The 20908-nt window shown below is 42.6% G+C and overlaps 7 protein-coding genes across 7 annotated transcripts; 3 read left to right on the forward strand and 4 right to left on the reverse strand.

Moving 5' to 3' along the window:
• The first annotated feature begins 3665 nt into the window (after positions 1–3665).
• LOC127229478 (histone H2B type 1-C/E/F/G/I) lies at positions 3666–4089 on the forward strand. Its single transcript, XM_051194586.1, has one exon. The coding sequence runs from the start codon at positions 3666–3668 to the stop codon at positions 4044–4046; it is 381 nt and encodes a 126-aa protein (XP_051050543.1). The 3' UTR covers positions 4047–4089.
• A 3883-nt stretch (positions 4090–7972) lies between these two features.
• LOC127229481 (histone H4) lies at positions 7973–8303 on the reverse strand. The gene has a single exon (XM_051194590.1). The coding sequence runs from the start codon at positions 8295–8297 to the stop codon at positions 7986–7988; it is 312 nt and encodes a 103-aa protein (XP_051050547.1). The 5' UTR covers positions 8298–8303; the 3' UTR covers positions 7973–7985.
• A 7515-nt stretch (positions 8304–15818) lies between these two features.
• Positions 15819–16232, reverse strand: LOC127229480 (histone H3.1). Its single transcript, XM_051194588.1, has one exon. The coding sequence runs from the start codon at positions 16227–16229 to the stop codon at positions 15819–15821; it is 411 nt and encodes a 136-aa protein (XP_051050545.1). The 5' UTR covers positions 16230–16232.
• Positions 16233–17177: 945 nt separating this feature from the next.
• On the reverse strand, positions 17178–17573 carry LOC127229470 (histone H2A type 1-B). Its single transcript, XM_051194576.1, has one exon. It carries the CDS (start codon positions 17571–17573, stop codon positions 17181–17183), a length of 393 nt encoding a protein of 130 aa, XP_051050533.1. The 3' UTR covers positions 17178–17180.
• A 325-nt stretch (positions 17574–17898) lies between these two features.
• Positions 17899–18294, forward strand: LOC127229475 (histone H2B type 1-C/E/F/G/I). Its single transcript, XM_051194583.1, has one exon. The coding sequence runs from the start codon at positions 17899–17901 to the stop codon at positions 18277–18279; it is 381 nt and encodes a 126-aa protein (XP_051050540.1). The 3' UTR covers positions 18280–18294.
• A 1214-nt stretch (positions 18295–19508) lies between these two features.
• LOC127229474 (histone H2B type 1-C/E/F/G/I) lies at positions 19509–19904 on the reverse strand. Its single transcript, XM_051194582.1, has one exon. It carries the CDS (start codon positions 19902–19904, stop codon positions 19524–19526), a length of 381 nt encoding a protein of 126 aa, XP_051050539.1. The 3' UTR covers positions 19509–19523.
• Positions 19905–20229: 325 nt separating this feature from the next.
• On the forward strand, positions 20230–20625 carry LOC127229471 (histone H2A type 1-B). The gene has a single exon (XM_051194578.1). The coding sequence runs from the start codon at positions 20230–20232 to the stop codon at positions 20620–20622; it is 393 nt and encodes a 130-aa protein (XP_051050535.1). The 3' UTR covers positions 20623–20625.
• The last annotated feature ends 283 nt before the right edge of the window (positions 20626–20908 follow it).

The raw sequence follows: 20908 nt of genomic DNA on the forward strand, positions 1-20908 counted from the left end.
GCTAGCCACCTTTGACAGAAAACACAAAAGAAAAACCTTGCTCATACAATGCTTACACCTATCACCCCAGCCCCCAGGAAGCAGAAACTCAAAGGTTGCTGAAGTTCAAGGCCAGTCTAGACTGCCTAGCAAGTTCTAGGATAGCCAAGGAAATACACTGATACCATATCTTAAAATAATAATAATAATTAACTTAAAATCTTTAAGTGTTATTTTGAAATTCATTTTTGCAATAGCTTAGCCACACCTGGGTGAACTTAACACCTCTAGTATGTCTCTGAGTATGAATTCACAAACTATTCTATTTTAATTTGTTTCTCCAACACCTACTATGCTTTTGCTTTTTTGTTTTGGGGGCGTTGTTTGGTTAGTTGGTTGGGGGTTTCTGCTTTGTTTTGTTTTGGTAGTTATTAAATGGGCAAATGCTGTGCAATTACTAAGGAACTTTGACTATGTATAGATGGAGGCAAAATGTTCAGAACTTCTAGGTCACCCTTGGCTACAGAGTGACTTTTACTACCTGAACTATAGTAAGCCTTTTATAAAACAAATAACTAGTACTAGTTCCTTCAATCAGTCAGAGATAATAATTTTCAACACTGGTGGGTAGTTCTTAGTTTTTAAATTTTTAAAAACATTGTCTTCAATATCTATGTGTAATCCCCAATTTTGTTCGATACATAAAAGTGAAGGAATTTGAAAGTCTTTAGCAATTTTGTTTTTTAAATCAGAGATAGGTCAACTGTGCATGTTGGATTATTCCCATTTTCTAAGAATTTGGACCTGAGGCAGGATTGCTGTTCTATCAAGTCCAATCTAAACTTCCCAGTGAGTTCTGGACCAGCCAGAGATAAGGAATAGGAGTGTAGAGTGAGAGCCTGACAAAAACAAAACACCAAACTCACAAAACCCAATAGCAATCTATCATCTTTAAAAATAGATACTGGTGGGAGACATGGTTGTGCACACCTTTAACCCCAGCACTAAGGAGGCAGATGCAGATGGACATCTGAAAGAGCAGTAGGACATCCAGAGCTGTATAGAGAGATGCTGTCTCGACAACAAAGTAGCTACTAGTCTCACCCCATCTCATTTCCAGAAGCCCTGTGAACAGTCAGTTGCTGCTGGGTGTCTGTCTGTTTGCACTCTTTCATGGCCTTTCTGGAGTTGCCCTATGGGTCACTCCAACCGACTATGATTATCTTTGTGCAACACATTTTGTAACTCCAAGAGATTACTCCACCATTTATATGTAAATTTCTTCTTCCCACGTATTTGCCTCTGTCTTTCCAATTACATCTTTTTTGGCCCCTCCCCAAGCACAATCTTCACCTTAATCTGATTTCTCTATTTCAATTGTCTTTCTCTCTATAAATACATTTCATAGGATCAGATCTGCATGTTTGTCACTTGTAGAAATGGAAGGTTTTTAGGTAAGAACACATTTGTGTAATGGAGCAGCTGGAGTCATAAGGCTCTGAAATCAAGAATGTAGGCATATCCCTCCTACATCATCTTTTGGCTCTACTACTTAAAAGCAATTGGTTTTTGGGTAAGATGCTCAAACCACTTGTTTGTTTGCTTTTTTTAATAGGAAAAAGATAGTAATGCTCATGATATATGACTTCTACAGTAACATAAATATATACAAATCCATTAACTTCCAAAGATACAGTTTAGAGTGTTGCTTAAGAGCCCTTCCATATATGATACCATAGCACAGTCTGTGATGTGCATTGGACATTCACAGCTGATAAGGTAAAAGCCTAGGCCACCAGAGTTGCAAAGCAATTTAAGAATTTTTTACTGCAAACAAAGGACTAATGTTGTTTGTGAAATTCGCAGATGATATTATGGAAAAGGGAAAGGCCATACTGGAAAGTCTTACAGGCTCTGGTCTTTAGCATGATTGCTATTTTAATATTGTACTTTGAAAAATGTGTTTAAAAGAAATGATTGTCTCTAGCACACATTCACAGCAAATATGTTGGGTTTTTTTTCTTAATATTCATTTATTTTTCAACTGTCAGCAAGTAAGAGGCTTCACTAAGACTCCAGAGGCTCCTTTTTTGTTGTCGTGTCCAACAATTTCGCCTTTCTCTACTGCCTTGGGATATGGCAGGAAAACACTGACAGATGAGTTAGAATAGGTATGGGGTTTAGAAGAAATTTTAGTGAATTGGCTAAGAAGTCAGGCAAGAGAAGGGGCAAGGAAATTGAAGGAAAGAAACTACCGATTTCCCATTTTCAGAGTGTTTTGTTGTTGGCTCTAGTTTTGGTTTTGTTGCTTTTCATTGATTTGTTTGTTTGGTTTGTTGGTTGGTTGGTTTGGTTTGGTTTAGCCACAAGGTTCTCTCTGTGCTACCCTGCAGCTCTCTATGTAGGCCTAGAACTCAGAGATCCTACCTCTGCCTAACAAGAGCCATGATCAAAGGCATGTAATGTTTAGCTTTTAGATTTGTTTGTTTTTGTTTTTCTAAACAGGGTTTCTCTGTGTACCCTTGCAGTCCTGGAACTCAGTAGACAGGCTGGCCTCAACCTCAAAAGATCCACCTTTGTCTGCCTACCACTTGCTGGCATTAAAGGTATGTGCCACCACAGCCTAGCTAGAGTTTTAATACTTTAACTAAATTAAAATTTTAGTTCTGATGTTTACAGGGGAAACTGAAGTTCCCTCTTTGAGTTCTTAGTCTCATTAATAGAAGAATTTAAAACAGACTCAGAAGAGCAAGGCCAGTTTTATTAGAGTTTGAAAGACAAAGAATGTAGACAAGTCATACTAAAAACCTTGAGGAAAGGGAGAAGAAAAACACACACACACACACACACACACACACACACACTATTAAATTATCCAGGGAGATTAGAAACTGCGTGGCCATGGGAACACTCCAAGAGTTCAGATGACACCAACTCCCATACACTTATGTCTCAGAGGAAAGGACTGCACCAGGGTCACGAGGTTGAAAATAGAGACAGATTATAAAGGAAAAGCACCCGAGACTGCAGTGGGCAAGACGACTAAGAAAAACTTCCCACAAAACTTATAACCCGCCTTTTTTTCTCTCATATGTTAATCTTGATGATTCAATCCTGTTCAACTTCTCCTGACACATGATATTCCAATTCCTCTAAACTTTCAGTTTATTATTTTCCAACAGGATGTCTTCTCCCGTATCTCTCTACCGTTTGTCATCTTTAGGATTGTTTTCACTCTGAGCTTTGCTTTCTAGATACTAGGTTGCACTGCATTGGCAACCCCGGGAAGTCTGAATATCTTCTGTTCTTTTCCCTTTCATTGGACTTAATCTTGAAGTGTAAAAATACAGTTTTTACGGGAATTTTTCAACAGTTTGAGTTTGAATCGGACGCAAGCTTTAACTCTTCGTATTTCAAAATAGAGCAAATTCTGCTTTTAAAAGAAAAATGTAATCTAAAACGTTTAGAAGGAAATGAATTTCCTGTAAGGAGAGTTAAGAAGCATAATCGCTCGAAAAGTTATTACAAAATTCGGGTTTAACCAATGGGAGAATAGACCTCCCTTTGTAAACGCTAACCAATCAGAGAGGGCAAAGGTAAATCATAATTTGCATAAAACTGCCTACAAATATACAGACAATGTGTGACCACGCTTCACTTTCGCTTGCAAAGAGAGAGATCTGAAGATGCCAGAGCCTGCAAAGTCCGCGCCCGCCCCAAAGAAGGGCTCCAAGAAGGCCGTGACCAAGGCGCAGAAGAAAGACGGCAAGAAGCGCAAGCGCAGCCGCAAAGAGAGCTACTCGGTGTACGTGTACAAGGTGCTGAAGCAAGTGCACCCCGACACGGGCATCTCCTCCAAGGCCATGGGCATCATGAATTCGTTTGTCAACGACATCTTCGAACGCATCGCGGGCGAGGCTTCCCGCCTGGCGCATTACAACAAGCGCTCGACCATCACGTCCCGGGAGATCCAGACGGCCGTGCGCCTGCTGCTGCCCGGGGAGCTGGCCAAGCACGCTGTGTCTGAGGGCACCAAGGCCGTCACCAAGTACACCAGCTCCAAGTGAGCCGCTAACCTCACTCTTGACCCAAAGGCTCTTTTCAGAGCCACCCAAAGGTTCACAATGAAAGAGCTCTGCACTTTAGTGGCGACAGTGTTTACATTCCTCAATTCTGTTACTAAGGTAGTTTCCCGGAGTCTTAAACTAGGTACTCCTGTGTTTTTATGAAGATCCCAGATGTCTGTCCTGGACACTGCAACAATGATCCGTTTTAACTATCTCATGGTAGGCGGACGCTAGCTTTTAACCTGGCATCTGCAGGAGGATAAACAGGAAGGGGACTCGGAGCCATTGCCCGTATTTCCGGGCTTTTGTTTTTTAAGTATTGCTGGGAGATTAACCCATGCGGAGTGAAACCTTGGGTATACTACCACCACGTTTAGCAAACCTGCACAAACCCATCTTTCTTGCCTGTGTTGTGTCTCCTAGCTTCAGAACGCAAGCTTGTGTGGGCTGACCGGCTCCTGGTGACGCTCGGGTCGCCATTTTATGTGGCGTCTCCCTGCACAAAGAGCTCGGCTCACTGAAAGCGAAAGTGCCTGAAGCGCCCGCTCGTGCTTCTACCCCTAGTAATTCCTTCGACATCTTGCCTCTTCTTAAGTCTATTGACTTAAGAACTTAAGAATTGGGTAGTGGGAGGAGCAGCAAGATTCACATTTTAAAAACATACTTTGCTTTTTTAATTACAGGAAATGGTGAAAGGGATTTGTTTGTAAAACTTAAAAAAAAAAAAAGTAGGCAGGCCTAGAAGCATTTAATTTCCTTTTTTCTGTAACTCAGATGCTGGATATTTTTTTAAACACCAAGAAAATTTCCAAATCTCTCTCCTGACTTAATTTGTAAATGAGGCCCGAAAAGAGAAAAAAAAAGAAAAAAATCGTAGCCTTCAGCCACATCACTTTATTTTCAGTTAAAGCTTCAGAATGTTAGGTGTGGCTCTAGCCAGGCTCTGGCGTCTATCTTTTCTAAATTCAGCAATTTTGGAGCTGTGCCCCAATGTGAGGAAGAAAATGGTTGCAGAGTATGGAACTAAAAGCTCAGTTCCAGTGAGCTATAATCCTACCTTCAGGCCCTTCCAGGGTCTCCTTCCTGAAGCTGGGTAAGTACCCACCTGCCTAGGCCTCTCTTTAAAAGTGAAGTAAATACAAAGAAACTATCCATTTTAAAGTAATAAAATTTTAGTTGTAATCCAGTAGCTTCTCAGTGTGTAAAGTTATTTGCCACCCAGCCTGAAGACCTGAGTTGTATCTACTAGATCCACATGGCACTCCCAAAGTGCACCCTCTAACACAGATTACCCCCCCCCATGCAAGTAGAGCACACACAGATAAATGTCCCTCCCTCCCCCCACCCCCACCCCCACACACTGTTAAAAATTGCAAGTTTATTCATTGTGACTTTAGAAATAATCCTGGAACTTCCTGGTGAATTATTTACATGTCAGAGGTCAAAGGTTCAAGATAATATCTTGTTTGTTTAGCTTTCTTTCCCTTGTGACAAGGTCCCAAAGTTGTAGCCCTGGCTACCCTGGAGATCAGCTATGAAGCTCAAACTAACCTCAAGCTCTCAGCAATCACCCAGCTTCACCCTTCTTTCTAAAGGCGGAATCACAGATGGAGGTCACCACACCCTTCGGTGTTCTTTTGTTCCTGTTTGTTTTGTTGAGACAGAGCCTGGAACTCAGAAGACCAAGCCTGTCTCTGCTTGCTGAACACAGGGATTAAAGGTGTGCACCTGCAAAACTGCATTCCTTTTTAAAGCATGCCTGTTGACTGTTCCTTTCATCAATCCCCCGGTGACTTCAAACTATAACTGGTGTCTACAAAGCAGGCCTCATCTACCACTCTATGAAATACAAGCACAGAAGATTCTTCTCAGGTTGTTGTTTTGGTTTTTTAATCTTTTCCCATTGTTTGAAATCCTCGTGGCTACCTACAGTATCTGTTCTTTGCAGATTTTCGCTAGGCCTGGCTGGGTTCCATAGCAAGATTCTACTATAAAATAAATAAGAAAAACCACCTTGACTCCAGAGCAGTGAGCTTCACCTGTTAGGCTTATTGAAGGCATTGAAGATTCCAATACCCAAGCTTCTGTTGTCTACAGGGTCTGGGGCCATGTTTTGAAAAGTTCTCCAAAGAATTGGCATGATGTTAAATCTAGTGATTTATGAGCTGATTATCTGAGTTTCATCCCTGGAACTCCTCCTGTAAAGGCAATAAATAGAAAATAATTTTGTGAGTTATTAGGGGACACTGATGTTCTTTCTCTGGGGATATTCTGGAAACATCTGATATGCAGATCAAAGTTAATAAAGCCTGAACTATGTGGAATTTCCCTTGAGGGGAAGATGTGAGATTTATGTCAAGCTATGGTGTTTATTTTACAGATTAAGAAATTATAGAAAGCTCCTGAGCAGGGAACAAAGAAGCTTCAGGTTTCCAAGAGTGGACTGATTAGAGTGTTTGGTTGGTTTGGTTTTGAGACAGAATAGTGTCTATACCTCTTGGGCCTTGAACAGAGGATGGCTTTGAACTTTAACCCCTCTCCTATTCTGAGTACTTTCATTAAAGAATAAGCCCTGACCAGGCCTGCTTTTATGCAATTCTGAAAATGGACTACTGGGCCTTGAGTGTAGTACATTACCAGTACCCAACTCACTCCTCCCAGAAACTACTATTGATAAAATAGAACACTCATACACACAAACCATTTTTACATACACACATACACATAGTAACAAAGGCTCATGGTGGGAGGGGATTCTGGAACCACCATTAGGTAATTTCACAAATAAGCCATGCAAGAGGTACATGGGTATTTTTTCCCTTTAATGATATGCTGTACTTTTCATTACAAAACTTCACCACCCAGCACAGTTCCTTCAAACTGAGGTGTCTTAAAGCTTTACTGGATCCACCCACTTGCTGAAACTACAAATTTTCCTCTTCTTTTTCTGCCTCTTCCAAGTGCTGGCTTTTTTTTTTTTTTTTTTAACTTTCGACCTTTAATAGCTGTACATGCATGCTGGTGCTTGCTGAGGTCCGGTAGCTTGGAACACAATTGAGAGCCGCCATGTGGGTGCCAGGAAGCAAACGACTGTGCTTTCATCGCAGCCCTGCACTTTCCGACTCTAACAAAAATCATTGTTTAAAAAAAAAAAAAAATCCCTAGCACAGAAAAATAGTTTGTGCTAAAGAAATGGAAAATCCAGGTATGCTACCTGAAACCTTGTGATCCCCAAACATAAGCCTAGCACTTGAGAACCTGAGGAAAAATGGCCCAGTAAGGAGCCACCCAGCTGCTATAAACCAGGGCAGAACTAGGCTATAGATTTTGTATAGCCTCAGAAACACTAAAACCTAAAGATGTTACAATAAAAGCCCCCCCCCCCCCACTGTTCTGTTTTAAGTTGTTATAATGGACTCAAAAGGTTCTCTAAGCTAAAATGTTCAGGCCACTACACTAGTATACGTGAAACAACTTAAGAAAAGCAAGTTGACGGGGGGGGGGGGGGGGGGGGTTCTAAACTCCACAGCTAGGAGTGGTGATCACAAGCAAATACTCCTAGGTGAGGCAGGATCAGGGGTTTAGAAACCAGCGTGGAACACTATTGTCACATAAACAAAGAACAAACTGGCTTTAACTTGAAAATCCGGACTGAAAAACAAGCCCTTTCTAAATTCCCAAATACTGGGAAATGGAGCAAGTGGCACATCAATTGACCTCCATTACGGTTACCAAAACCCCAAAACGCACAATGAAATCGCTCATTAGCAGACAAAACACTGGACAAGTTACGGTTATCAGAACCCCAAAACGCACAAAGAAAACGCATTAGCAGACTGAAACCACTGGACAGACAAAAGCAGAGGATTCAGCCCTTTTAAGTGAAAAGATGGGTGGCCCTGAAAAGGGCCTTTTGGGTAGAAAACACAAGGGCCAAGTTTAACCTCCGAAGCCATATAAAGTGCGGCCCTGGCGCTTGAGCGCGTAGACCACGTCCATGGCAGTGACTGTCTTGCGCTTGGCGTGCTCCGTGTAGGTGACCGCGTCACGAATCACGTTCTCCAGGAACACCTTCAGCACCCCGCGGGTCTCCTCGTAGATGAGACCGGAGATGCGCTTGACTCCGCCACGGCGAGCCAGACGGCGGATGGCGGGCTTGGTGATGCCCTGGATGTTGTCGCGGAGGACCTTGCGGTGGCGCTTGGCGCCCCCTTTACCCAGGCCCTTGCCACCTTTGCCTCGGCCAGACATACTCTAAACTAGCTGACAGCCCAACATACAGTAACCTTAACTGGTGCTCTCCCTGGCTTTTATAATACCATGGCGGACCTGTTTGAAAACCTAAAGAGCAGGGGCGGAAACCACAGTCAATGCCCGCCCTTCTCGGCGTTTGTCCTATGAAAGGGTGGAGGAGACAAGGCGGGGCCTGAAACCATAGCTAAACCAGAGTTAAAATGTAACTCATTGTACTATGTATCTGTGCAATTCTTTTAACCTTCAATAAGGACAATGAATGTATTATCAACAATTAAGTTTGTCGTTTGTTGCTCATTTCACTATACAGGAAGTAATACATTTAACATTCTTCCAAGTCGCGACCTCTGAGCAACATCAAAGGTTTAAATCACAATTCACAACAATGGCAAAATTAGTTATGAAGAAACAACAGAAATAATTTTATGTTTGGGGATCACAATATGAAGAACTGTATTAAAGGGCCTCATCATTAGGAGGGTTGAGAACCACTGTGTTTAAGAGGTTTTTCAGCACAGTTTTAACAACACATGTATTGTTTCAGGTTCGAAGACTGTTTTTCCACAGAGTTAGGTATGCCTCGGAATCTAAGCAGTGTTCTTTAGCATGCAGACTGGCCAGGGAAAGTAAAAGACGGTTAAAGGACTATGGTTCCAAACGATTAAAAGTTGTACTAAATATTCATCCCACGGGTGTGAATCTTCTGCTTGATTTACACATAGAAATCAGGGAATCTATAAATGAAGGTCGTGGGGTGTTCTATTTTTACTTAGCCTTCACTGATTCTCAGGATTTCCTGCATGCATGTTTTTGTTAACAAACATTACATGCTTATTGGAACGAAAATGGTGTTCCTAATAATAATTTACTGGAAATGTGTAAGACTCTGTAAATGAATGGTACTGTTTTAGTCTTTCAGTTATTCTTATGTGACTTTTGAAGAGAAATAGTAAAACTAAATTTCAATCATCCCAGAAGTATACAGGAAACCTTATACAGATTCAATCAATCTGTATCTCTAATAAGATAGAGATGTTTATAATGACAATGGGCAAATGACCTCTATGTATTAGTATGTTTTCTTTTTCTTTCTTTTTTTTTTTTTTTTAATCAGCTTTAAAATTTCTCAATATAGACAGGGAGTGCCAGAGACCCAGCCCTTCCTTACTACTCCAGGAGATTGAGTTCCTTCTTCTGCTCTCCTTTGAGAGGCAAGTCTGATTGTTATCCTGAGTTTATAGTCCCTTTTATATGTCTTATGAGTATATGGGTATTTTTATTTCTGTTCCATAATTTAAAAAAAAAAATCTCTCTCTTCTATATTGGTACAGAAGAATCAATTTGTTGTCAAAATTGTTTAAATCTACCAAATGTAAGATAGACTATAGGAAATGTCATATTCCTTCATTTTCTCATGATCAGAATTATCATACCTGAACAATGAATTATATACCAAGGTCAAAAGCAGTGACAGTTTACTAAGAGGGAGTATACATACAAGGAAGGAAGCAACCCAGAGCAAAAAGAAGTACAACCCCTCAAAAGACTTACTATACAAAAAAAAAGGGGGGGATTGAATTTCATAAATAGCTCTAGGGTCATCTTCATAGCCTGGGCTTGGTTGCTATGCGGTTATATACAGTTTTACAGGTTCCTACATTGCATGTCTCATTAGTATCCCAAATCTCCAACAAGTGATGTGGTTTTTAGGTCACCTTAAGACTTTATGAAGTGCCTCTTCTTCAAGGGTGACAGATGTGGTGAAAGAATGAAAGGCATTTCCCAGGCTAGAGAAATGGCTCAGTTTAAGAGCACTGACTTCCAGAGATTCTGAGTTCAATTTCCAGCAACCACATGGTGGCTGACAACCATATATAATAAGATACTAGGCCCTCTTCTGGCATGCAGACAAACATACAGATAGAGTAGTAACTAAATCTTTAAGGGAGGGGAAAAAAAAAGAAGAAGAAGACATTTTTCAAACTTCCTCAGTACCAGCTTAGGTTTGCTGTTGAGATTTTTTTTATATGCTAATTTTCCAGCTTTGGGTCCAGGCCTTCTCACCTTCTCTCTCCACACTATCCCCACTCCCAACACAATCACAACTGATGGGAAACCTAAATAATTACAGGTGAATTTAGTAAAAATTCACCAGATAGCATCTGGTTACAAGAGCAAGAATGGAAGAACCGTGAAATAAAGGATGGCGTCATATTTTTTTCCAAACAAGATAGGAAATCCAATGGCCTCAGTATGACCATAGAAAAAGGAGTGGCAAATTCTCTCTGATGCGGAGAGAGTATCATCAGTCTATGGAGTTGCTCCCTACATTAAAATTGTCTTTTATATCACCCTGATTTTTCTAGTTTTCTTTCTAATACTGTAATAAAGACTATGATTAAAAGCTACTTCGATATATTTCAGGTTACAACTCCTAGGTCACACTCTATCAGGTCAAGAACACAAGACAGGAACACAGAGACAGAAAGTAAAGCAGACACAAATAAGTATTGCTTACTGACATGGGTTCACTCAGCCCACTTTCATAAACAACCCAAGGCCACCTGCTCAATGGTGGCACTGCCCACAAGTGAGCTGTAACCTACCAACCACATCAGTCAACAATCACGAAAATGGCCTACAGGTCACTGTGTCAGAGGCATTTTCTCAAGAGATTCGGTTTGCCAGATAACTGTAGTTTACATCGGTAGACAGAAAACCAACCAGGACACCATCTGTCTTGTACTTCCGTTCCCCATGAAGCTTCCATCATCTTCCAGGAAAATATCAAGCATCCTCCAGATATCAGAGTATGATTTTTTTCCCAGTAAATGTATTGTTTTGTGACTATTCTTCTTTCGTCTTGTCTTTTAATTTTATTTGCTTTATTTATTAGCAGGAAAGGCATGGCAGGCCTATGGAGGTCAGAGAACAACTTTTCAGAGTCAGTCACTTCTTCCCTTTGTACTGTGGCATTCTGGGATCAAACTCTGGTCCTCAGGTATGTGCAAGATCTCATACCCACTGAGCTGCCTCAATAGCTTTTCCTTTTTCTTTTCTTTTTTCTTTTTCTTTTTCATTTTGAGGAGTCTGCACCAGACTTTGTCTTCCAGCTTGAGTTCTCACTTGTGGCAGAAATGCCATGAAACAGGTTCTTTTCTGCCTCATGGCTTGGATTCTTTATCTTCTCATTTGTGTCAGATCCGCTGTCGCCAAGTCTTATAGTGCAACTGTCACTAAAGTGAGGATCATCATTATTCAATAGTTTCTCAACCTACAATGTGAATACATGCTAAAATCTGAGGCATCATCATCTTCTAGATTTCCCAGGGAGAATATTTCATTAAAGGGCCTTCACTAGTTGTTCACTGGGCAGTATCAGTATTTGTCCATTCTCATATGCCGTAGTAATGGTACAGTTGGATGGATTTATGATGATATGGGAAAGGTCCCAGAACGTGGCCCGCAGAGCCTCCTGTTCCTATGATGCCCACCACTGTAATCTCTCACCTGGTTGTGATACAACATCCACAACCACAACAACTATGGCTGTTCATGAAGACACACTGTGCTGGTGTTTTATAGAAACCATTTGAATTGTTTTTAGCTCTTTATTTTGCTTGTTGTTCTATTTTAATGTCTGATTTTGATGTAGTACACATATGAATGTATTATTTGATTATTTTGGTGTGATCAAAGACAACTGTAAGACCCTGGCTCCTTACACTTTGTTTCCAATAGTTTCCATTTCGCAGTTCCTGTCAGACAGACACTTATAACTGCTTCCAAACAAGAATTTAAAAAAAATGTTTAATGGGGGAAGAATATCATATCACCTACTATCATCAACTGTCTGATACTCAAGTTAATATGAAGTATAAACCATATTGCATTCCCCATAAGTGCATTACTTTCCTTTTTGGTGAAGACTGCTGGGGTTTATGATTTATTGTGGATCAAGTTCTGTACTGGAATTCTCCATTTTGCTTCTGCCTCCAGAGAACTGAGATTACAGGCAACTGAAATTATGCCTGGCCACATATTCTTGCTTAAACATAAAAGGAAGCACTGAATATATGCAAAGATGGTATAAGCTCTAAACATATATATATATATATATATATATATATATATATATATATATATATGTTCACATGTTCCCTGATCCTATGACTTGAGTACTTGTTGCTTGGCCAAAGTTGATATTCCCTATGTTCAGATGCCAAGCTGCATAGCCAAAGACTTAAGCATTTTACTACTTCCCTCCAATATAATCAAGTAAAAGATTTTCTTAAATCTTCATTTTTAAAAAAACCATTTCCTTTCCTTCTTCATGCCTTCTGCATATCTCCCCAAATAAACCTATGCAAACAGTCCCAACTACTCGCTGAAGATAACTATTTATTGCATTTCTAGTTTTCCTACCACATTGACTCATCCAACCTTAGTGGAGGAGGGGGTGCCTGGTCTCACTGCAGCTTTGATAGACCATGGCTAGCAGATATCCATGGAGTACTTGCTCACCTGTTACCTAAAGAGAAACACTGGGGGAAGAATGGATGAGGATGGGGGGGAGGGGGGATGAGAAGAGGGGAGGGTGGGGAAGCTTTTATTAAAAAAGGAAACACACACACAAACATTCAATATAGAAAAAAATACAAAGCAGATTGATGGATATGAATACTTTGTGTTGGAATGAATTTTCATTTATTGATACAATTTAAGGTCAATTTTGTGATGTGTATATTTCTCCTTTTGTTTAGGTATTGTGTTTATATAGCCCACTTAGAAATGTAATGTATAATGTAGTACAGATTATAGATAATTACCTATGATAGTCAAAGCTTAGAGTTAAGTTAGTTAGGTTTTCAAGATGTATTTGAGATGGATAGGAATTCTTCAAACCTTTCAAAAACCTACAAAATATGGCATTTAAAATGGTTTAGGGTTTTTCTTAACAGTGAGGCATAACTGCTCCTGACAACACCACCTGTGTCAGAAAGGAAGATGGACATCAAAGAAACACGTATGGAGTTTGCTTTCAATATGGCAACACTAGCCATTTGGTCAAGATACTGCTTTTGTCTAGACTTTTTGACTTAATGCCGTATAAACTGGACATGCAGGACCCACAGGAAAATGATTGCTGATACAAGATGTGTATTACTACAGGGTTCCTGCTTCATGGAAGAGTCTACCAAACAGTCTGCTGGACAGAGAAAAGTGACTGACAAACTGCCAATACAGGTGGACAGTTTAGTTTCGTCCTTTGCTGAGGAATGTGCTAGACACACCATGGCCTATGGGCTAAAGATGAAAGATTACAAAAGAACTTCAGGTGACTGACCAGGCAGTGAGTTGTCTCTGTCATTTCTAGAGTATATATTATCCTTCTGTAGTCTTTGATGGAGTTGAAGACAGATAGTTATGGTTATAGTTTTCCTTAGTTAGGATTAAAAATAAGTTACATATAGGACTTTGGAGTCACAAAGATAGAATAGATGATGGAATATTTTCTTAAATCTTACTAAATGTTAATGAACTAAACATTGTTAACTATGATTCTTACTTGATGTTATATTATGTATTTTGCTTTGTTAAGCTTAAAACCCTTCTTTTTATTTAGACAGAAAAGAGATGATGGGAGATATCATTTTGTAAATATGTTTCTCATACTGGTTAATAAATAAAGCACTATTGGCCAATACGAAAGCAAGATAGGTGGGACTAGGAGAAAAGGGGGATTCGAGGAAGTTGTAGGGAGGGGTCAGCATGTAGAGACTGGAGAGAACAGAGGTTCGGGCCCACTCTCCGGTAAGATGAGACCATGTGAAAACACTTAGATTAATAAAAACGGGTTAAAAATTAAGACAGAGCTAGCCGATTAAAAAAACTAGTACCTGGACAACAGCATTATATCAAATACAGAGTCTTGGTATGTTATTTGGGGCCCACCCCACGGTGGGTCCAGGCCGGCAGGAAAACCTACTGGTAACAGCAGATGGGTAAATCTCAAAAGAAGAACAAATAGTTGTTTATGGTCTGAAAATGATAGAATGTGTGGTCGACTAGAGAGCCCAGAATTAAAAACACAAGCAGAAATTTTTTTGAGGAATAAGTTGCCTCTTGGCTCTGTGGAAGTTTCATGGACTGTGGTAAAGCTATATTAGTTTGCTTTCTATTGTTATGATAAAACAATGACCAAAACCAATTTGTGGAAGGGTTTATTTGACTAACATTTCCCCATCACTGTCCATCATTGAGAGAAATCAAGGCAGGATTTGAAGGCACAAGTGTGGAGAGACCATGGAAGAAAGCAGCTTGTACTGGGTTGCTCAACCTGAGCCTGTGACCATGTGCCCCAGGTGGCACCACGCAGAGTGAGCTGTGCTGTCCAACAATCATTAACAAGACATTCTCATGAAGGTTATATTTTGAATGATCTTCCTTCTCCTCATGTTATCTTTGTTTGGGTAAAGGTGACCAAAAAGTATCCAGTACAATGACTAGGGACTGTTTAACTCTGGAGAAATAAAACATGAAGCTCTCAAAACTGCAGCAATCCAGACTAAAAATCAGTGTTCTTCCTCAGAATTTTCATGCCTCTTTTGCATTTTTCATTTTTAACTACGCTTACTTATGTCTGTGTGTGGGTATGTGCACAAGAGCGCGGGTGCCACAGGATACAAGAGGCAGTGGGACACACAGGCAATTGTGGTCCACCGGACATGGAAACAAAACTTTCGGCAAGAGCAGAACAACAAGCCATCTCTCTGGGTTTTCCTTTTTCTTTTTGACGCAAGACAAGTAGCCCAGACAAGGTCCAGAATTCATTTTTTCATCCCAGGTTGGTTTCCAACGTCCCATTTCCCTTCATCACAGGAACGGCCACCTTGCACCTCCATTGACACTATTAACCTTATACTGAGTAATTAAGCCATTTCAGAACTGGACTTGAGTGCCTTGCCAGAATTGAGCTGGGAACTTACCTGAAAACACTGCCCTTAATTCTTGCTCTTTGCATCCTCACAGCTTGAACCTCACATTTGGGACAGTGAGCTCAACAAGTTACCACACAAAAACAAGAACTCCCAAGTACTCAGTTCAAGCTCCTCGCCAGTCTGAGAACTGTGGCCTGTTGTCAGCCGTGATCAAAAGGAACCAGAGCTGACCGATAGATGTCAGACACGTGTATCAAGTGGGAGACTCACTTTGCATCACAGCCTCCAGAAAAAATGCATATTCCTGACAATTATGCTCCAAAATATCCACGCAACTTAAAAGGCCAACTTACAAGCCATGTTGTGCCCTCCCTAAGTAAAGGGAAAAGGTTAATAACATCGATTTGGATGTCTAAAACCTAACCCTACGCAGGACTTCACATTACAGTGCTAACGTATTAACACTAACAGAAGGCAGAAAATTAAGAAGTGGGTAAGAACGGTATACACTCTTTTACAAAAAATGTAGGTGGCTCTGAAAAGAGCCTTTGGGTTCAGCTTTACACTAAGTAGCCTCTTAAGCCCTCTCCCCACGGATGCGGCGGGCCAGCTGGATGTCTTTGGGCATGATGGTGACTCGTTTGGCGTGGATTGCGCATAGGTTGGTGTCCTCAAACAGACCAACCAGGTAGGCTTCACAGGCCTCCTGCAGAGCCATAACGGCCGAGCTCTGGAAGCGCAGGTCGGTCTTGAAATCCTGCGCGATCTCGCGCACCAGGCGCTGGAAAGGCAGCTTGCGGATCAGCAGCTCGGTGGACTTCTGGTAGCGCCGGATCTCGCGCAGCGCCACAGTACCCGGCCGGTAGCGGTGGGGCTTCTTCACGCCGCCGGTGGCAGGGGCGCTCTTGCGGGCAGCCTTGGTTGCCAGCTGCTTGCGCGGGGCCTTGCCGCCGGTGGACTTCCGAGCGGTTTGCTTGGTTCGTGCCATACTAAGTAACGGCTGGCCGAGAAAGCCTAAGAGACTGCTGCTGTAGTACATATATATAAAGGGAGCAAGCCCTGTTCTCATTGGACAACACAGGAACATTAATCCTGCGACGGTATTGGTAGATCTGTTCTTATAACTCCACCCCCCGCCAGGAACAGCCCCACTCATTTTACTATTATCCCTTGATCAGGTTGCCTACATTTACTTTAATGCTGTTCTTACAACTTTCGCCAAGAAATGTACTATCCTGCTTCCTACAAGATCATTAATTATTAGAAGGAAATAGGCTGCTTGCTTGTTTATTAACGTTTTTATAGTTGTGGGCCTGAAAATTTTTCAAAGGCACCGAAAACAGCCGATTGGTAGATTCCAAAACTTTAAGCTTTCAAGGAATCTTTGTCATTAATGAGACATTGTTTTCAACCCAAAAAGAGCATTAAGTGAAGCACTAATTTCAAACTCGATGTTAACTGGGATAAATGAGCACTTACCCATAAAATCATTCAGTGAAAATTCCAAGCTGCAGAGAAAGGAAAAATGCCAACTACACGGGGAAGTTTTCTTTAGTTGCTAGGCGAAGTTGCACATTGCAGACACTATTATGAATTCACAAACGGCAGGCCTGTTCATACTACAAGTGCCTGAAGGAAATTTTGTTACTCCTCCATAATGAAAACTTAAAAATTCAATGACATTTAAAGGAGACTGCATTAACAAGGCTACTTGACATTTACATGCTACTTGCTGTTGACATATCACTGGTGCGCTAACTCACTTCAAATTCTCTTAAATGATTGTACCTATGAGAATGGACTTGGAACACTAATAAGAGGGAATAGGCAGCAAAAAAAAAAAAAAAAAAAAAAAGCTCTTTTAATGAGGAAGTGGGTGGCTCTGAAAAGAGCCTTTTGTTTTCATACAGAACACAAATGTGAAAGGCAGAGAGTAGCCTTATTTCCCCTTGGCCTTGTGGTGGCTCTCGGTCTTCTTGGGCAGAAGCACCGCCTGGATGTTGGGCAGGACGCCGCCCTGCGCGATCGTCACGCGGCCCAGCAGCTTGTTGAGCTCCTCGTCGTTGCGGATGGCAAGCTGCAGGTGGCGCGGGATGATGCGCGTCTTCTTGTTGTCGCGGGCCGCGTTGCCGGCCAGCTCCAGGATCTCGGCAGTCAGGTACTCCAGCACGGCCGCCAGGTACACCGGGGCTCCGGCGCCCACCCGCTCCGAGTAGTTGCCCTTGCGGAGGAGGCGGTGCACGCGGCCCACAGGGAACTGCAGGCCGGCACGAGAGGAGCGGGTCTTGGCCTTGGCGCGAGCCTTGCCGCCCTGCTTACCACGTCCAGACATTGCGGGAAATACAAGGAAGGAAAGGAAATGCTCAGGAGTTTTGTAAAATTGTATTCTGAGACGCGATGAGAAAGTACTTATACTGGTAGATGGACGTGGAAAGGATCAAGTGTGATTGGTTAAAATGCATCTCTAGCTGCAGCCAATAACTGAGGAGACATGATGCAACCTAATTTGCATAATGGTGTCACTAACTCGCCTTCAAATCACAACTGATTCTCCCTGAACAGCTTATTTGCATAGAAGGTCTATAAAAGGCCAGACACCAGGACGCCGCCACACTGTACTTTCTGTTTGTCTTTTCTTCCTTCTCCTATCTCCCAACATGCCCGAGCCTGCGAAGTCCGCGCCCGCCCCGAAGAAGGGCTCCAAGAAGGCCGTGACCAAGGCGCAGAAGAAAGACGGCAAGAAGCGCAAGCGCAGCCGCAAGGAGAGCTACTCGGTGTACGTGTACAAGGTGCTGAAGCAGGTGCACCCCGACACGGGCATCTCCTCCAAGGCCATGGGCATCATGAACTCGTTCGTCAACGACATCTTCGAGCGCATCGCGGGCGAGGCTTCCCGCCTGGCGCATTACAACAAGCGCTCGACCATCACGTCCCGGGAGATCCAGACGGCCGTACGCCTGCTGCTGCCCGGGGAGCTGGCCAAGCACGCCGTGTCTGAGGGCACCAAGGCCGTCACCAAGTACACCAGCTCCAAGTGAGCCGCCGACCTTACTCTTTACCCAAAGGCTCTTTTCAGAGCCACCCACCTTCTCAAGCAAAAGAGCTGTAGTTTACACCTACATTGTGATTTTTTTAATATAATGGATGCAAGCAGGTTGTCGAAGCATTGACAAAGCTACTGTTACTCATTTAGCTGTTGTCTTAGTTGCACCAGCCTTCTAGAAGTTCCCTATTGTCGCTGTTAACCCAATTGTGCTAATAAGAGATGTGGAGGTCAAACTATTGTATATCCAGGAACCCTTATCCGTAAGAAACCTGGCCTGACTTAATTTCAACTCCGACTACATCTACTATACTCCATATTTTAAAACTTAAGAAGTCTATAAATCCCTTATGCGCAAATTAGATGCACAGTATATACATTAAACGAGGGAAATGAAATTTCGAATTAGAGTTCTTGTAGCTTAATATTACTTCAACTCAAGATCCTCTTGACTACTGGAATATGTCGCGTAAATTTTGCCTTCTATAATTCCAAAATTGACCACCTATTCCATTAGCTATGTAACTGGAATTTAACATTATAGTTAATCCCCTTTCAATAAGTAGAAATTAGCTTCCAAATTAGCTTCCTAAATTGCGACTGAGGATGATTGAAAGGATGGTGAAGACAATCACAAGCCGCCTGGATACACAAATAGGCTACTTAGCCTAGGTAATGTACCGTCAAAATCACTTGTATTGAAGTGTGAGGTGTGAGTTAAATTATGTAAGGGAACATAGTGAGCACGTACATTGGCTTATTTCCCGACTCAAGAGACCTTAAACGTCCAGCTAAATTCAGAAGCTGCAATAGGATTAAACTGGATGTGGCATGTTACTGTACGAAACATGACATTCCGCTCTTATGATCTTAGTAAGATGACATGAAATAAAGCATTACAACCATTCTAAAACAACTTGGGTGGCTCTGAAAAGAGCCTTTGGGTCAAGAGTGAGGTCAGCGTCTCACTTGGAGCTGGTGAAACAAAACAAAACCAACGGATAACATTTGTTATAACTCTGTGTCATAGTAAAGTTTTGTTAACCGCCAATATAAAATATTTGGACTGTTTCATATTGACGTGCAAACAATCTTGAAAACTGGACAATTCCTAGACTGTAATCTGGGAAACCAGCATTATCCTGACTCAGACGTTAGAAGATACAAGTAACAGCTATTTCATATGAAATTGTGGGTGGCTCTGAAAAGAGCCTTTGGGTCAAGAGTGAGGCCGGCGGCTCACTTGGAGCTGGTGTACTTGGTGACGGCCTTGGTGCCCTCAGACACGGCGTGCTTGGCCAGCTCCCCGGGCAGCAGCAGGCGTACGGCCGTCTGGATCTCCCGGGACGTGATGGTCGAGCGCTTGTTGTAATGCGCCAGGCGGGAAGCCTCGCCCGCGATGCGCTCGAAGATGTCGTTGACGAACGAGTTCATGATGCCCATGGCCTTGGAGGAGATGCCCGTGTCGGGGTGCACCTGCTTCAGCACCTTGTACACGTACACCGAGTAGCTCTCCTTGCGGCTGCGCTTGCGCTTCTTGCCGTCTTTCTTCTGCGCCTTGGTCACGGCCTTCTTGGAGCCCTTCTTCGGGGCGGGCGCGGACTTCGCAGGCTCGGGCATGTTGGGAGATAGGAGAAGGAAGAAAAGACAAACAGAAAGTACAGTGTGGCGGCGTCCTGGTGTCTGGCCTTTTATAGACCTTCTATGCAAATAAGCTGTTCAGGGAGAATCAGTTGTGATTTGAAGGCGAGTTAGTGACACCATTATGCAAATTAGGTTGCATCATGTCTCCTCAGTTATTGGCTGCAGCTAGAGATGCATTTTAACCAATCACACTTGATCCTTTCCACGTCCATCTACCAGTATAAGTACTTTCTCATCGCGTCTCAGAATACAATTTTACAAAACTCCTGAGCATTTCCTTTCCTTCCTTGTATTTCCCGCAATGTCTGGACGTGGTAAGCAGGGCGGCAAGGCTCGCGCCAAGGCCAAGACCCGCTCCTCTCGTGCCGGCCTGCAGTTCCCAGTGGGCCGCGTGCACCGCCTCCTCCGCAAGGGCAACTACTCGGAGCGGGTGGGCGCCGGAGCCCCGGTGTACCTGGCGGCCGTGCTGGAGTACCTGACTGCCGAGATCCTGGAGCTGGCCGGCAACGCGGCCCGCGACAACAAGAAGACGCGCATCATCCCGCGCCACCTGCAGCTTGCCATCCGCAACGACGAGGAGCTCAACAAGCTGCTGGGCCGCGTGACGATCGCGCAGGGCGGCGTCCTGCCCAACATCCAGGCGGTGCTTCTGCCCAAGAAGACCGAGAGCCACCACAAGGCCAAGGGGAAATAAGGCTACTCTCTGCCTTTCACATTTGTGTTCTGTATGAAAACAAAAGGCTCTTTTCAGAGCCACCCACATTTTTCAATAAGTGCTGAATACTGTAAATGAACACTAGGCCAATTTTAGACTTTTATTTATGATGTTAGCCAATATCCTCAAATCCTAATTTCAAGCAAAGGAATTAACGTTTTTAATTCTTCTAATTTCCCTTGTTAGTCAAGTCCACAAAAGTAGCGTTTTCTTTGTGATGTGTGGACTTATGAACAAGAATAAAAGTAACATGAGATGCAATTCT

This window comes from Phodopus roborovskii, unplaced genomic scaffold (assembly GCF_943737965.1).
Source record: "Phodopus roborovskii unplaced genomic scaffold, PHOROB, whole genome shotgun sequence".
Taxonomy (NCBI): Eukaryota; Metazoa; Chordata; class Mammalia; order Rodentia; family Cricetidae; genus Phodopus; species Phodopus roborovskii.

Excerpts from the sequence above, each read along its gene's own strand:
- LOC127229471 (XM_051194578.1), top strand. The coding sequence starts at position 20,230 with ATGTCTGGACGTGGTAAGCAGGGCGGCAAGGCTCGCGCCAAGGCCAAG.
- LOC127229474 (XM_051194582.1), bottom strand. The coding sequence starts at position 19,904 with ATGCCCGAGCCTGCGAAGTCCGCGCCCGCCCCGAAGAAGGGCTCCAAG.
- LOC127229470 (XM_051194576.1), bottom strand. The coding sequence starts at position 17,573 with ATGTCTGGACGTGGTAAGCAGGGCGGCAAGGCTCGCGCCAAGGCCAAG.
- LOC127229475 (XM_051194583.1), top strand. The coding sequence starts at position 17,899 with ATGCCCGAGCCTGCGAAGTCCGCGCCCGCCCCGAAGAAGGGCTCCAAG.
- LOC127229478 (XM_051194586.1), top strand. The coding sequence starts at position 3,666 with ATGCCAGAGCCTGCAAAGTCCGCGCCCGCCCCAAAGAAGGGCTCCAAG.
- LOC127229480 (XM_051194588.1), bottom strand. The coding sequence starts at position 16,229 with ATGGCACGAACCAAGCAAACCGCTCGGAAGTCCACCGGCGGCAAGGCC.
- LOC127229481 (XM_051194590.1), bottom strand. The coding sequence starts at position 8,297 with ATGTCTGGCCGAGGCAAAGGTGGCAAGGGCCTGGGTAAAGGGGGCGCC.